The sequence below is a fragment of the Salvelinus namaycush genome, unplaced genomic scaffold (assembly GCF_016432855.1).
Source record: "Salvelinus namaycush isolate Seneca unplaced genomic scaffold, SaNama_1.0 Scaffold289, whole genome shotgun sequence".
Classification (NCBI taxonomy): domain Eukaryota; kingdom Metazoa; phylum Chordata; class Actinopteri; order Salmoniformes; family Salmonidae; genus Salvelinus; species Salvelinus namaycush.
In genome coordinates this window covers 145,825-160,365 of record NW_024059774.1, presented here as the reverse complement: position 1 = coordinate 160,365, position 14,541 = coordinate 145,825, and the positions used below count along the sequence as shown (strand labels likewise).

Sequence of the window (14,541 nt, the reverse complement as noted above, 5' to 3'; positions counted from 1 at the left end):
TTATTTCATAGAGATGTACCATGTCAGTAAGTTAGTTATTTCATAGAGATGTACCATGTCAATAAGTTAGTTATTTCATAGAGATGTACCACGTACCATGTCAATAAGTTAGTTATTTCATAGAGATGTACCATGTACCATGTCAAAAGTAGTTATTTCAGAGATGTGACCATGTACCATGTCAATAAGTTAGTTATTTCATAGAGATGTACCATGTACCATGTCAGTAAGTTAGTTATTTCATAGAGAGTACCATGTACCACATCAATAAGTTAGTTATTTCATAGAGATGTACCACATCAATAGTTAGTTATTTCATAGAGATGTACCACATCAATAAGTTAGTTATTTCATAGAGATGTACCATGTACCACATCAATAGTTAGTTATTTCATAGAGATGTACCATGTACCATGTAATAAGTTAGTTATTTATAGAGATGTACCATGTACCACGTCATAAGTTAGTTATTTCATAGAGATGTACCATGCAATAAGTTAGTTATTTCATAGAGAAGCCATGTACCAGTCAATAAGTTAGTTATTTCATAGAGATGTACCATGTCACATCATTAAGTTAGATATTTCATAGAGATGTACCATGTACCACATATTAAGTTAGTATTTCATAGAGATGTACCAGTACCATGTCAATAAGTTAGTTATTTCATAGAGAAGCCCATGTACCACGTCAATAAGTTAGTTATTTCATAGAGAGTACCATGTCAGTAATAGTTAGTTATTTCATAGAGATGTACCACGTCAATAAGAGTTAGTTTCATAGAGATGTACCACGTAACATGTCAATAAGTTAGTTATTCATAGGATGTACCATGTACCATGTCAATAAGTTAGTTATTTCATAGAGATGTACCATCCAGTCAATAAGTTAGTTATTTCAAGAGAAAGCCATGTACCACGTAATAAGTTAGTTATTCATAGAGATGTACCACGTCAGTAAGTTAGTTATTTCATAGAGATGTACCATGTCATAAGTTAGTTTCATAGAGATGTACCACGTACCATGTCAATAAGTTAGTTATTTCATAGAGAAAGCCATGTACCATGTCAATAAGTTAGTATTTCATATAGAGATGTACCATGTCAGTAAGTTAGTTATTCATAGAGAAGCCATGTACCAGCAATAAGTTAGTTATTTCATAGAGATGTACCATGTCAGTAAGTTAGTTATTTCATAGAGATGTACCACGTCAATAAGTTAGTTATTTCATAGAGATGTACCATGTCAGTAAGTTAGTTATTTCATAGAGATGTACCATGTCAATAAGTTAGTTATTTCATAGAGATGTACGATGTCAGTAAGTTAGTTATTTCATAGAGATGTACCATGTCAATAAGTTAGTTATTTCATAGAGATGTACCATGTCAATAAGTTAGTTATTTCATAGAGATGTACCATGTACCACGTCAGTAAGTTAGTTATTTCATAGAGATGTACCATGTCAGTAAGTTAGTTATTTCATAGAGATGTACCATTTCAGTAAGTTAGTTATTTCATAGAGATGTACCACGTCAGTAAGTTAGTTATTTCATAGAGATGTACCATGACACTCAGTGAAGTTAGTTATTTCATAGAGATACCATGTACCACGTCAATAAGTTAGTTATTTCATAGAGATGTACCACGTCAGTAAGTTAGTTATTTCATAGAGATGTACCATGTCAATAAGTTAGTTATTTCATAGAGATGTACCATGTACCACGTCAGTAAGTTAGTTATTTCATAGAGATGTACCTTACCATGTCATAAGTTAGTTATTCATAGAGATGTACCATGTACCACGTCAATAGTTAGTTATTTCATAGAGATGTACCACGTCATAAGTTAGTTATTTCATAGAGATGTACCAGTCAGTAAGTTAGTATTTCATAGAGATGTACCATGTACCAGTCAGTAAGTTAGTTATTTCATAGAGATGTACCATGTCAATAAGTTAGTTATTTCATAGAGATGTACCACGTCAATAAGTTAGTAATTTCATAGAGATGTACCATGTCAATAAGTTAGTTATTTCATAGAGATGTACCATGTACCACGTCAATACGTTAGTTATTTCATAGAGATGTACCACATCAATAAGTTAGTTATTTCATAGAGATGTACCATGTACCACGTCAGTAAGTTAGTTATTTCATAGAGATGTACCATGTCAGTAAGTTAGTTATTTCATAGAGAACATGTACCATGTCAATAAGTTAGTATTCATAGAGATGTACCATGTACCACGTCAATAAGTTAGTTATTTCATAGAGATGTACCATGCCAGTAAGTTAGTATTTCTAGAGATGTACCATATCAATAAGTTAGTTATTCATAGAGATGTACATGTCATAAGTTAGTTATTTCATAGAGATGTACCATGTCAATAAGTTAGTTATTCATAGAGATGTACCATGTCATAAGTTAGTTATTTATAGAGTGTACCATGTACCACATCAATAAGTTAGTTATTTCATAGAGATGTACCATGTACCACGTCAAAAGTAGTTATTTCAAGAGAGTACATGTACCACGTCAGAAGTTAGTTATTTCATAGAGATGTACCATGTACCACATCAATAAGTAGTTATTTCATAGAGATGTACCATGTACCATGTCAATAAGTTAGTTATTTCATAGAGATGTACCATGTACCACGTCAATAGTTAGTTATTCATAGATAGTACATGTACCATGTCAGTTAGTTATTTCATAGAGATGTACCATGTCAATAAGTTAGTAATTTCATAGAGGTGTACCATGTCAATAAGTTAGTAATTTCATAGAGATGTACCACGTCAGTAAGTTAGTTATTTCATAGAGATGTACCATGTCAATAAGTTGGTTATTTCATAGAGAAAGCCCATGTACCATGTCAATAAGTTAGATATTCATAGAGATGTACCATGTACCATGTCAATAAGTTAGTAATTTCATAGAGATGTACCATGTACCACGTCAATAAGTTAGAGAGAGCTGTTAATATTTACTTAGTGGTCGTTGTTGATGATGATGCTATTTTTGTGTGTGTTATTGTGTTGTCAGGTGACCCTTTTCGAACAGCGTAATTTGCCGGCAGACGTCTGGACCTGAGTGCCGACTGCCAGAAACTAAGCGACAAGAACTTCCCAGAGAGATGCAACTCTGTGCAGGTGGAGAATGGAGCGTAAGTGGGTTAGAGTTAGGTCTGTGAGATGAGGTAGGCTCTGTGGAGATGAGGTAGGTTGAGTAGGCTCTGGAGATGGAGGGTATGGAGGTTAGGGCTCTGTGGAGATGGGGTTAGGCTCTGTGGAGTGGAGCGTAAGTGGTTAGGGCTGTGGAGATGGAGGAGTGGGTTAGGGCTCTGTGGAGATGGAGGGTAAGTGGGTTAGGGTTAGGGCTCTGTGGAGATGGAGGGTAGTGGGTTAGGGTTAGGGCTCTGTGGAGATGGAGGTAGGCTCTGTGGAGATGGAGCGTAAGGGCTCTGGGAGATGGAGGGTAAGTGGGTTAGGGCTCTGTGGAGATGGAGGGTAAGTGGGTTAGGGTTAGGGCTCTGGGAGATGGAGGGTTAGGGGTTAGGGTTAGGGCTCTGTGGAGATGGAGGGTTAGGGCTCTGTGGAGATGGAGCGTAAGGGCTCTGTGGAGATGGAGGGTAAGTGGGTTAGGGCTCTGTGGAGATGGAGGGTAAGTGGGTTAGGGTTAGGGCTCTGTGGAGATGGAGGGTTAGGGTTAGGGCTCTGTGGAGATGGAGCGTTGGGGCTCTGTGGAGATGGAGCGCTGGGGCTCTGTGGAGATGGAGCGTTGGGGCTCTGTGGAGATGGAGGGTAAGTGGGTTAGGGTTAGGGCTCTGTGGAGATGGAGGGTAAGTGGGTTAGGGTTAGGGCTCTGTGGAGATGGAGGGTTAGTGGGTTAGGGCTCTGTGGAGATGGAGCGTTGGGGCTCTGTGGAGATGGAGCGTTGGGGCTCTGTGGAGATGGAGCGTTGGGGCTCTGTGGAGATGGAGCGTTGGGGCTCTGTGGAGATGGATCATAAGTGGAGTGGAGCCACCTAGTGACATTAATATGTCACTGCAAAATGACACACGTCTGTATAGAATATTTCATAGAGATGTACCATGTACCATGTCAATAAGTTAGTTATTTCATAGAGATGTACCATGTACCATGTCAATAAGTTAGTTATTTCATAGAGAAAGCCCATGTACCATGTCAGTAAGTTAGTTATTTCATAGAGATGTACCATGTCAGTAAGTTAGTTATTTCATAGAGATGTACCACGTCAATAAGTTAGTTATTTCATAGAGATGTACCATGTACCACGTCAGTAAGTTAGTTATTTCATAGAGATGTACCATGTCAGTAAGTTAGTTATTTCATAGAGATGTACCATGTACCACGTCAGTAAGTTAGTTATTTCATAGAGATGTACCATGTACCATGTCAATAAGTTAGTTATTTCATAGAGAAAGCCCATGTACCATGTCAATAAGTTAGTTATTTCATAGAGATGTACCATGTCAGTAAGTTAGTTATTTCATAGAGAAAGCCCATGTACCACGTCAGTAAGTTAGTTATTTCATAGAGATGTACCACGTCAGTAAGTTAGTTATTTCATAGAGATGTACCACGTCAGTAAGTTAGTTATTTCATAGAGATGTACCATGTACCACGTCAGTAAGTTAGTTATTTCATAGAGATGTACCATGTCGGTAAGTTAGTTATTTCATAGAGATGTACCACGTCAGTAAGTTAGTTATTTCATAGAGATGTACCATGTACCACGTCAGTAAGTTAGTTATTTCATAGAGATGTACCATGTCGGTAAGTTAGTTATTTCATAGAGATGTACCACGTCAATAAGTTAGTTATTTCATAGAGATGTACCATGTCAGTAAGTTAGTTATTTCATAGAGATGTACCATGTACCATGTCAGTAAGTTAGTTATTTCATAGAGATGTACCATGTACCACATCAATAAGTTAGTTATTTCATAGAGATGTACCACGTCAATAAGTTAGTAATTTCATAGAGGTGTACCATGTCAATAAGTTAGTTATTTCATAGAGATGTACCATGTACCACGTCAATACGTTAGTTATTTCATAGAGATGTACCACATCAATAAGTTAGTTACTTCATAGAGATGTACCATGTACCACATCAATAAGTTAGTTATTTCATAGAGATGTACCATGTACCATGTCAATAAGTTAGTTATTTCATAGAGATGTACCATGTACCACGTCAATAAGTTAGTTATTTCATAGAGATGTACCATGTCAGTAAGTTAGTTATTTCATAGAGATGTACCATGTCAATAAGTTAGTTATTTCATAGAGAAAGCCCATGTACCACGTCAATAAGTTAGTTATTTCATAGAGATGTACCATGTACCACATCATTAAGTTAGATATTTCATAGAGATGTACCATGTACCACATCATTAAGTTAGATATTTCATAGAGATGTACCACGTACCATGTCAATAAGTTAGTTATTTCATAGAGAAAGCCCATGTACCACGTCAATAAGTTAGTTATTTCATAGAGATGTACCATGTCAGTAAGTTAGTTATTTCATAGAGATGTACCATGTCAATAAGTTAGTTATTTCATAGAGATGTACCATGTACCACATCAATAAGTTAGTTATTTCATAGAGATGTACCATGTACCACGTCAATAAGTTAGTTATTTCATAGAGATGTACCATGTACCACGTCAGTAAGTTAGTTATTTCATAGAGATGTACCATGTACCACATCAATAAGTTAGTTATTTCATAGAGATGTACCATGTACCATGTCAATAAGTTAGTTATTTCATAGAGATGTACCATGTACCACGTCAATAAGTTAGTTATTTCATAGAGATGTACCATGTACCATGTCAGTAAGTTAGTTATTTCATAGAGATGTACCATGTACCATGTCAGTTAGTTATTTCATAGAGATGTACCATGTCAATAAGTTAGTAATTTCATAGAGGTGTACCATGTCAATAAGTTAGTAATTTCATAGAGATGTACCACGTCAGTAAGTTAGTTATTTCATAGAGATGTACCATGTCAATAAGTTGGTTATTTCATAGAGAAAGCCCATGTACCATGTCAATAAGTTAGATATTTCATAGAGATGTACCATGTACCATGTCAATAAGTTAGTAATTTCATAGAGATGTACCATGTACCACGTCAATAAGTTAGAGAGAGCTGTTAATATTTACTTAGTGGTCGTTGTTGATGATGATGCTATTTTGTGTGTTGTTATTGTGTTGTCAGGTGACCCTTTTCGAACAGCGTAATTTTGCCGGCAGACGTCTGGACCTGAGTGCCGACTGCCAGAAACTAAGCGACAAGAACTTCCCAGAGAGATGCAACTCTGTGCAGGTGGAGAATGGAGCGTAAGTGGGTTAGAGTTAGGGCTCTGTGGAGATGGAGGGTTAGGGCTCTGTGGAGATGGAGGGTAAGTGGGTTAGGGTTAGGGCTCTGTGGAGATGGAGGGTTAGGGCTCTGTGGAGATGGAGCGTAAGTGGGTTAGGGCTCTGTGGAGATGGAGGGTAAGTGGGTTAGGGCTCTGTGGAGATGGAGGGTAAGTGGGTTAGGGTTAGGGCTCTGTGGAGATGGAGGGTTAGTGGGTTAGGGTTAGGGCTCTGTGGAGATGGAGGGTTAGGGCTCTGTGGAGATGGAGCGTAAGGGCTCTGTGGAGATGGAGGGTAAGTGGGTTAGGGCTCTGTGGAGATGGAGGGTAAGTGGGTTAGGGTTAGGGCTCTGTGGAGATGGAGGGTTAGTGGGTTAGGGTTAGGGCTCTGTGGAGATGGAGGGTTAGGGCTCTGTGGAGATGGAGCGTAAGGGCTCTGTGGAGATGGAGGGTAAGTGGGTTAGGGCTCTGTGGAGATGGAGGGTAAGTGGGTTAGGGTTAGGGCTCTGTGGAGATGGAGGGTAAGTGGGTTAGGGTTAGGGCTCTGTGGAGATGGAGGGTTAGTGGGTTAGGGCTCTGTGGAGATGGAGCGTTGGGGCTCTGTGGAGATGGAGCGTTGGGGCTCTGTGGAGATGGAGCGTTGGGGCTCTGTGGAGATGGAGCGTTGGGGCTCTGTGGAGATGGATCATAAGTGGAGTGGAGCCACCTAGTGACATTAATATGTCACTGCAAAATGACACACGTTCTGTATAGAAAACTCTGGATTATATCACTTTAACAGAAATACATGTTCACTTCAAAAATACCAATATCATTCAGAACAAAAGAGAATATAATCAAATAGAATATAGTTTATTCTTCTCCGAGCAGGAAATGATTTTCAGTATCATTGCAGTAATTCAGATCTGGCCAATCCTGTTCTTTCACAATTACATTCCTAATGTGGTCATCCTAAGACATATAGATGTATCGTGTCCCCAGCTTTCCCCTCCACCACACTGTTGTTCTCTGCAGTCACTGTTCCACTGTTCAGAGGTTGTGTCTGTGTGTGTGTGGTTCAGGTGGGTGGGCTACGAGCAGGAGAACTTCAGAGGGCGTCAGTACCTGTGGGACATGGCAGAGAAGGGAGAGTACAACTGCTACGACAAGTGGTGTGCCCAGGTGGACCATGTCTCCTCGGTGCGTTCAGTCAAACAGGTGAGACGGAGAGGACCCACAGAGAGGCATACGAGCACAGACAGACACAGACACAGACACAGACACACACACACACACACACACACACACACACACACACACACACACACACACACACACACACACACACACACACACACACACACACACACACACACACACACACACACACACACACACACACACACACACACACACACACACAGGGGAAATACTCACAAACTAAAATGACTAGCTGATAGTTTCTGTTATTGGCCAACCTGGTACAATTATCCCCTGAGGACGACCCACACAGACTGGGACAAACACACACACACTAACCCTCTATCATCTCTCCCAGGACTCGTCTCCTGCCCGAGCCCATCTGTTTGAGAGGGCTGGGTTCTCTGGTAAGAGGACAGAACTACAGGATGACATACCCAACATGATGACTCGCTACAGTCTCAACAGGGCTGCCTCTATCCGTGTCCTGGGAGGAGCGTAAGTACTCCTCTATAATATACAGTCTGAACAGGGCTGCCTCTATCCGTGTCCTGGGAGGAGCGTAAGTACTCCTCTATAATATACAGTCTGAACAGGGCTGCCTCTATCCGTGTCCTGGGAGGAGCGTAAGTACTCCTCTATAATATACAGTCTCAACAGGGCTGCCTCTATCCGTGTCCTGGGAGGAGCGTAAGTAGTCCCCTATAATATACAGTCTGAACAGGGCTGCCTCTATCCGTGTCCTGGGAGGAGCGTAAGTACTCCTCTATAATATACAGTCTGAACAGAGCTGCCTCTATCCGTGTCCTGGGAGGAGCGTAAGTAGTCCTCTATAATATACAGTCTGAACAGGGCTGCCTCTATCCGTGTCCTGGGAGGAGCGTAAGTAGTCCTCTATAATATATAGTCTGAACAGGGCTGCCTCTATCCGTGTCCTGGGAGGAGCGTAAGTACTCCTCTATAATATACAGTCTGAACAGGGCTGCCTCTATCCGTGTCCTGGGAGGAGCGTAAGTACTCCTCTATAATATACAGTCTGAACAGGGCTGCCTCTATCCGTGTCCTGGGAGGAGCGTAAGTAGTCCTCTATAATATACAGTCTGAACAGAGCTGCCTCTATCCGTGTCCTGGGAGGAGCGTAAGTAGTCCTCTATAATATACAGTCTGAACAGGGCTGCCTCTATCCGTGTCCTGGGAGGAGCGTAAGTAGTCCTCTATAATATACAGTCTGAACAGAGCTGCCTCTATCCGTGTCCTGGGAGGAGCGTAAGTACTCCTCTATAATATACAGTCTGAACAGGGCTGCCTCTATCCGTGTCCTGGGAGGAGCGTAAGTAGTCCTCTATAATATACAGTCTGAACAGGGCTGCCTCTATCCGTGTCCTGGGAGGAGCGTAAGTAGTCCTCTATAATATACAGTCTGAACAGGGCTGCCTCTATCCGTGTCCTGGGAGGAGCGTAAGTACTCCTCTATAATATACAGTCTGAACAGGGCTGCCTCTATCCGTGTCCTGGGAGGAGCGTAAGTAGTCCTCTATAATATACAGTCTGAACAGGGCTGCCTCTATCCTCCTAGACCTACCAGGTCCAGATACCCAGGTTAGAGGCAAATGGCACCCTATTCCCTATTTAGTGTACTACTTTTGACCAGGACCTGTAAATGCTATTTAGGACACAACCAAATATTGTACTTGAGTAGTGCTGCATTTGCCCTGGTGGGAGGAGCGTTGGTACACGTCCTATACATAGGGGGTTGACCCCGAGGAGAGGTCAACAAGGGTTCTCTTTGTTTCACCTAGTAACATTTTCAGTTGAAAGATTTGAATGAACATTCCAAAATGTTATGGTGAAACTGTAAATATATATTTTTAGCGGCAATATTTAAACCGCATCTGACTTTTCTGTTCTTCCTCCACGTGTAGAAACCTCACATGACCACAGAACTATTTGTAGCGTCAGTTTAGACCCCAAACAGACGTGTTCACCGCACGCTACCTTGTCTGACTGTTAGTCAGGGTTAGCTAACGTTCGATGCTGATACAAAACAAATGGGATGTTTTAGCTAACGTTAGCTAACATTCGCAAACTATTTCCATTTGTTGAATCCACCTCTGGTCTGTAGTGAAGGCCCTTGCCTTTTGTTTCACTGATACCTCCCAGGTCCTAATATCCATACACATTATCTACTCATAAAAAGTTTTGCTTGTTTGAAAAACATCCTAGCTTACATCCAAAATTCCAAACCGTATGATTACAGCTCTTTAAACCTCCAAACAGAATGATTACAGCTCTTTAAACCTCCCAACAGAATGATTACAGCTCTTTAAACCACTAAACAGAATGATTACATATCTTTAAACCTCTAATCAGAATGATTACATCTCTTTAAACCTCCAAACAGAATGATTACATCTCTTTAAACCTCCAAACAGAATGATTACATCTCTTTAAACCTCTAAACAGAATGATTACAGCTCTTTTAACCTCCAAACAGAATGATTACAGCTCTTTAAACCTCTAAACAGAATGATTACAGCTCTTTAAAACTCTAAATAGAATGATTACATCTCTTTAAACATCTAAACAGAATGATTACATCTCTTTAAATCTCTAAACAGAATGATTACAGCTCTTTAAACCTCTAAACAGAATGATTACAGCTCTTTAAATCTCTAAACAGAATGATTACAGCTCTTTAAACCTCTAAACAGAATGATTACAGCTCTTTAAACCTCCAAACAGAATGATTACAGCTCTTTAAACCTCTAAACAGAATGATTACAGCTCTTTAAACCACTAAACAGAATGATTACAGCTCTTTAAACCTCTAAACAGAATGATTACAGCTCTTTAAAACTCTAAATAGAATGATTACATCTCTTTAAACATCTAAACAGAATGATTACAGCTCTTTAAACCACTAAACAGAATGATTACAGCTCTTTAAACCTCCAAACAGAATGATTACAGCTCTTTAAACCACTAAACAGAATGATTACAGCTCTTTAAACCTCTAAACAGAATGATTACAGCTCTTTAAACCTCTAAACAGAATGATTACAGCTCATTAAACCTCCAAACAGAATGATTACAGCTCTTTAAACCACTAAACAGAATGATTACAGCTCTTTAAACCTCCAAACAGAATGATTACAGCTCTTTAAACCTCTAAACAGAATGATTACAGCTCTTTAAACCTCTAAACAGAATGATTACCGCTCTTTAAATCACTAAACAGAATGATTACAGCTCTTTAAACCTCTAAACAGAATGATTACAGCTCTTTAAACATCCAAACAGAATGATTACAGCTCTTTAAACATCCAAACAGAATGATTACAGCTCTTTAAACATCCAAACAGAATGATTACAGCTCTTTAAACCTCTAAACAGAATGATTACAGCTCTTTAAACATCCAAACAGAATGATTACAGCTCTTTAAACATCCAAACATAATGATTACAGCTCTTTAAACCTCCAAACAGAATGATTACAGCTCTTTAAACCACTAAACAGAATGATTACAGCTCTTGAAACCACCAAACAGAATGATTACAGCTCTTTAAACCACTAAACAGAATGATTACAGCTCTTTAAACCACTAAACAGAATGATTACAGCTCTTGAAACCTCCAAACAGAATGATTACAGCTCTTTAAACCACTAAACAGAATGATTACAGCTCTTTAAACCACTAAACAGAATGATTACAGCTCTTGAAACCTCCAAACAGAATGATTACAGCTCTTTAAACCTCCAAACAGAATGATTACAGCTCTTTAAACCTCTAAAAAGAATGATTACAGCTCTTTAAACCACTAAACTTATTTGCTAGGCTCTATGTGATGTTTCTAAATATATCCTGATAATACAATGACTATATATTGAAAATATACGTATATATATATTTTCAAGGGCTAACATCGTTGTAGTAGTTTCGAGGGCTAACATCTGGTTTAGCTCTACCATGACATCCAGTTCCGTCTTGCCGTCATGGGTCAGTAATGTAAACGCAGCTAAACACACGTCAAATACTGTCCTTTATCGATGTTTGATTTAGTTGGCCCAGTAGAATCAATGGGATAATCCAGTTGGCCTGGCCCAGTAGAATCAATGGGATAATCCAGTTGACCTGGCCCAGTAGAATCAATGGGATAATCCAGTTGACCTGGCCCAGTAGAATCAATGGGATAATCCAGTTGACCTGGCCCAGTAGAATCAATGGGATAATCCAGTTGGCCTGGCCCAGTAGAATCAATGGGATAATCCAGTTGGCCTGGCCCAGTAGAATCAATGGGATAATCCAGTTGGCCTGGCCCAGTAGAATCAATGGGATAATCCAGTTGGCCTGGCCCAGTAGAATCAATGGGATAATCCAGTTGGCCTGGCCCAGTAGAATCAATGGGATAATCCAGTTGGCCTGGCCCAGTAGAATCAATGGGATAATCCAGTTGGCCTGGCCCAGTAGAATCAATGGGATAATCCAGTTGGCCTGGCCCAGTAGAATCAATGGGATAATCCAGTTGGCCTGGCCCAGTAGAATCAATGGGATAATCCAGTTGGCCTGGCCCAGTAGAATCAATGGGATAATCCAGTTGGCCTGGCCCAGTAGAATCAATGGGATAATCCAGTTGGCCTGGCCCAGTAGAATCAATGGGATAATCCCAAAGTTGTAACCTACAAGCTCTAGTTGATGGAACCAATGTGATATGTCTCTAATCACACTGTTTATTTTTCTGTTCCTTCCTGCCTGCCTGCCTGCCTGCCTGCTTGCCTGCCTGCCTGTCTGCCTGCCTGCCTGCCCGCCTGCCTGTCTGCCCGCCCGCCTGTCTGTCTGTCTGCCTGCCTGCCTGCCTGCCTGCCTGTCTGTCTGTCTGTCTGTCTGTCTGTCTGTCTGTCTGTCTGTCTGTCTGTCTGTCTGTCTGTCTGCCTGTCTCTTCAGCTGGGTGGTGTACCAGGAGCCTAACTACAGAGGTCCCCACTATGTCTTGGAGAAACGTGACTACAACAACGCCTCTGACTGGGGCTCCCAGAGCAGCACTGTGGGCTCCATGCGACGGGTCCGCTTCAATAACTAACCAACTGACTACAGAGGTGCGCAGCGGTCTAAGGCACTGCATCTCAGTGCTAGTGGCGTCACTACAAAACTGGTTCAATTCCAGGATGTATCACAACCGGCCGTGATTTGGAGTCCCATAGGGCGGCGCACAATTGGCCCAGCGTCGTCCGGGTTAGGGCTTGGCCGGGGTAGGCTGTCATTGTAAATAAGCATTTGTTCTTAACTGACTTGCCTAGTTAAATAAAGGTAAAAACTATTAATAAGAAAACCCTCTGTAATCCCCCTAACCTCGTAAACCCCCCTGCCCTAATCCCCCTAACCAACAGGAGGACTCCCCACCAGCACCCCTTCCACCTGACACACACACATTATGCAAAACTACCAGAAACCTATTTTAATAATAAACAGTAAAAAGACAATTTCTCGTGTTGTGTGTTGTTTTGTTATCAGGGTTGTGATGATGATGTCATTGGTGAATTCATTGTGGTATATTTTCTCACAGGTTGATAGAAAACCCTGCTACTAATATCACATACAGTATGCAGAGCAGATACTACTAATAACACATACAGTATGTAGAGCAGATACTACTAATAACACATACAGTATGTAGAGCAGATACTACTAATAACACATACAGTATGCAGAGCAGATACTACTAATAACACATACAGTATGCAGAGCAGATACTACTACTAACACATACAGTATGCAGAGCAGATACTAATAACACATACAGTATGCAGAGCAGATACTACTAATAACACATACAGTATGCAGAGCAGATACTACTAATAACACATACAGTATGCAGAGCAGATACTACTAATAACACATACAGTATGCAGAGCAGATACTACTAATAACACATACAGTATGCAGAGCAGATACTACTAATAACACATACAGTATGCAGAGCAGATACTACTACTAACACATACAGTATGTAGAGCAGATACTACTACTAACACATACAGTATGTAGAGCAGATACTACTAATAACACATACAGTATGCAGAGCAGATACTACTAATAACACATACAGTATGCAGAGCAGATACTACTAATATCACATACAGTATGTAGAGCAGATACTACTAATAACACATACAGTATGTAGAGCAGATACTACTAATAACACATACAGTATGTAGAGCAGATACTACTAATAACACATACAGTATGTAGAGCAGATACTACTAATAACACATACAGTATGCAGAGCAGATACTACTAATAACACATACAGTATGCAGAGCAGATACTACTAATAACACATACAGTATGCAGAGCAGATACTAATAACACATACAGTATGCAGAGCAGATACTACTAATAACACATACAGTATGTAGAGCAGATACTACTAATAACACATACAGTATGTAGAGCAGATACTACTAATAACACATACAGTATGCAGAGCAGATACTACTAATAACACATACAGTATGCAGAGCAGATACTACTACTAACACATACAGTATGCAGAGCAGATACTAATAACACATACAGTATGCAGAGCAGATACTACTAATAACACATACAGTATGCAGAGCAGATACTACTAATAACACATACAGTATGCAGAGCAGATACTACTAATAACACATACAGTATGCAGAGCAGATACTACTAATAACACATACAGTATGCAGAGCAGATACTACTAATAACACATACAGTATGCAGAGCAGATACTACTACTAACACATACAGTATGTAGAGCAGATACTACTACTAACACATACAGTATGTAGAGCAGATACTACTAATAACACATACAGTATGCAGAGCAGATACTACTAATATCACATACAGTATGTAGAGCAGATACTACTAATAACACATACAGTATGTAGAGCAGATACTACTAATAACACATACAGTATGTAGAGCAGATAC

General features: G+C 40.2%; 1 protein-coding gene across 1 annotated transcript; it reads left to right on the top strand.

The window, feature by feature from the left end:
* Positions 1–3,447: 3,447 nt before the first annotated feature.
* On the top strand, positions 3,448–12,655 carry crybgx (crystallin beta gamma X). The gene is made up of 5 exons (XM_038985063.1): positions 3,448–3,477; positions 6,259–6,380; positions 7,459–7,594; positions 7,935–8,074; positions 12,520–12,655. The coding sequence occupies exons 1-5, from the start codon at positions 3,448–3,450 to the stop codon at positions 12,653–12,655; spliced, it is 564 nt and encodes a 187-aa protein (XP_038840991.1).
* The last annotated feature ends 1,886 nt before the right edge of the window (positions 12,656–14,541 follow it).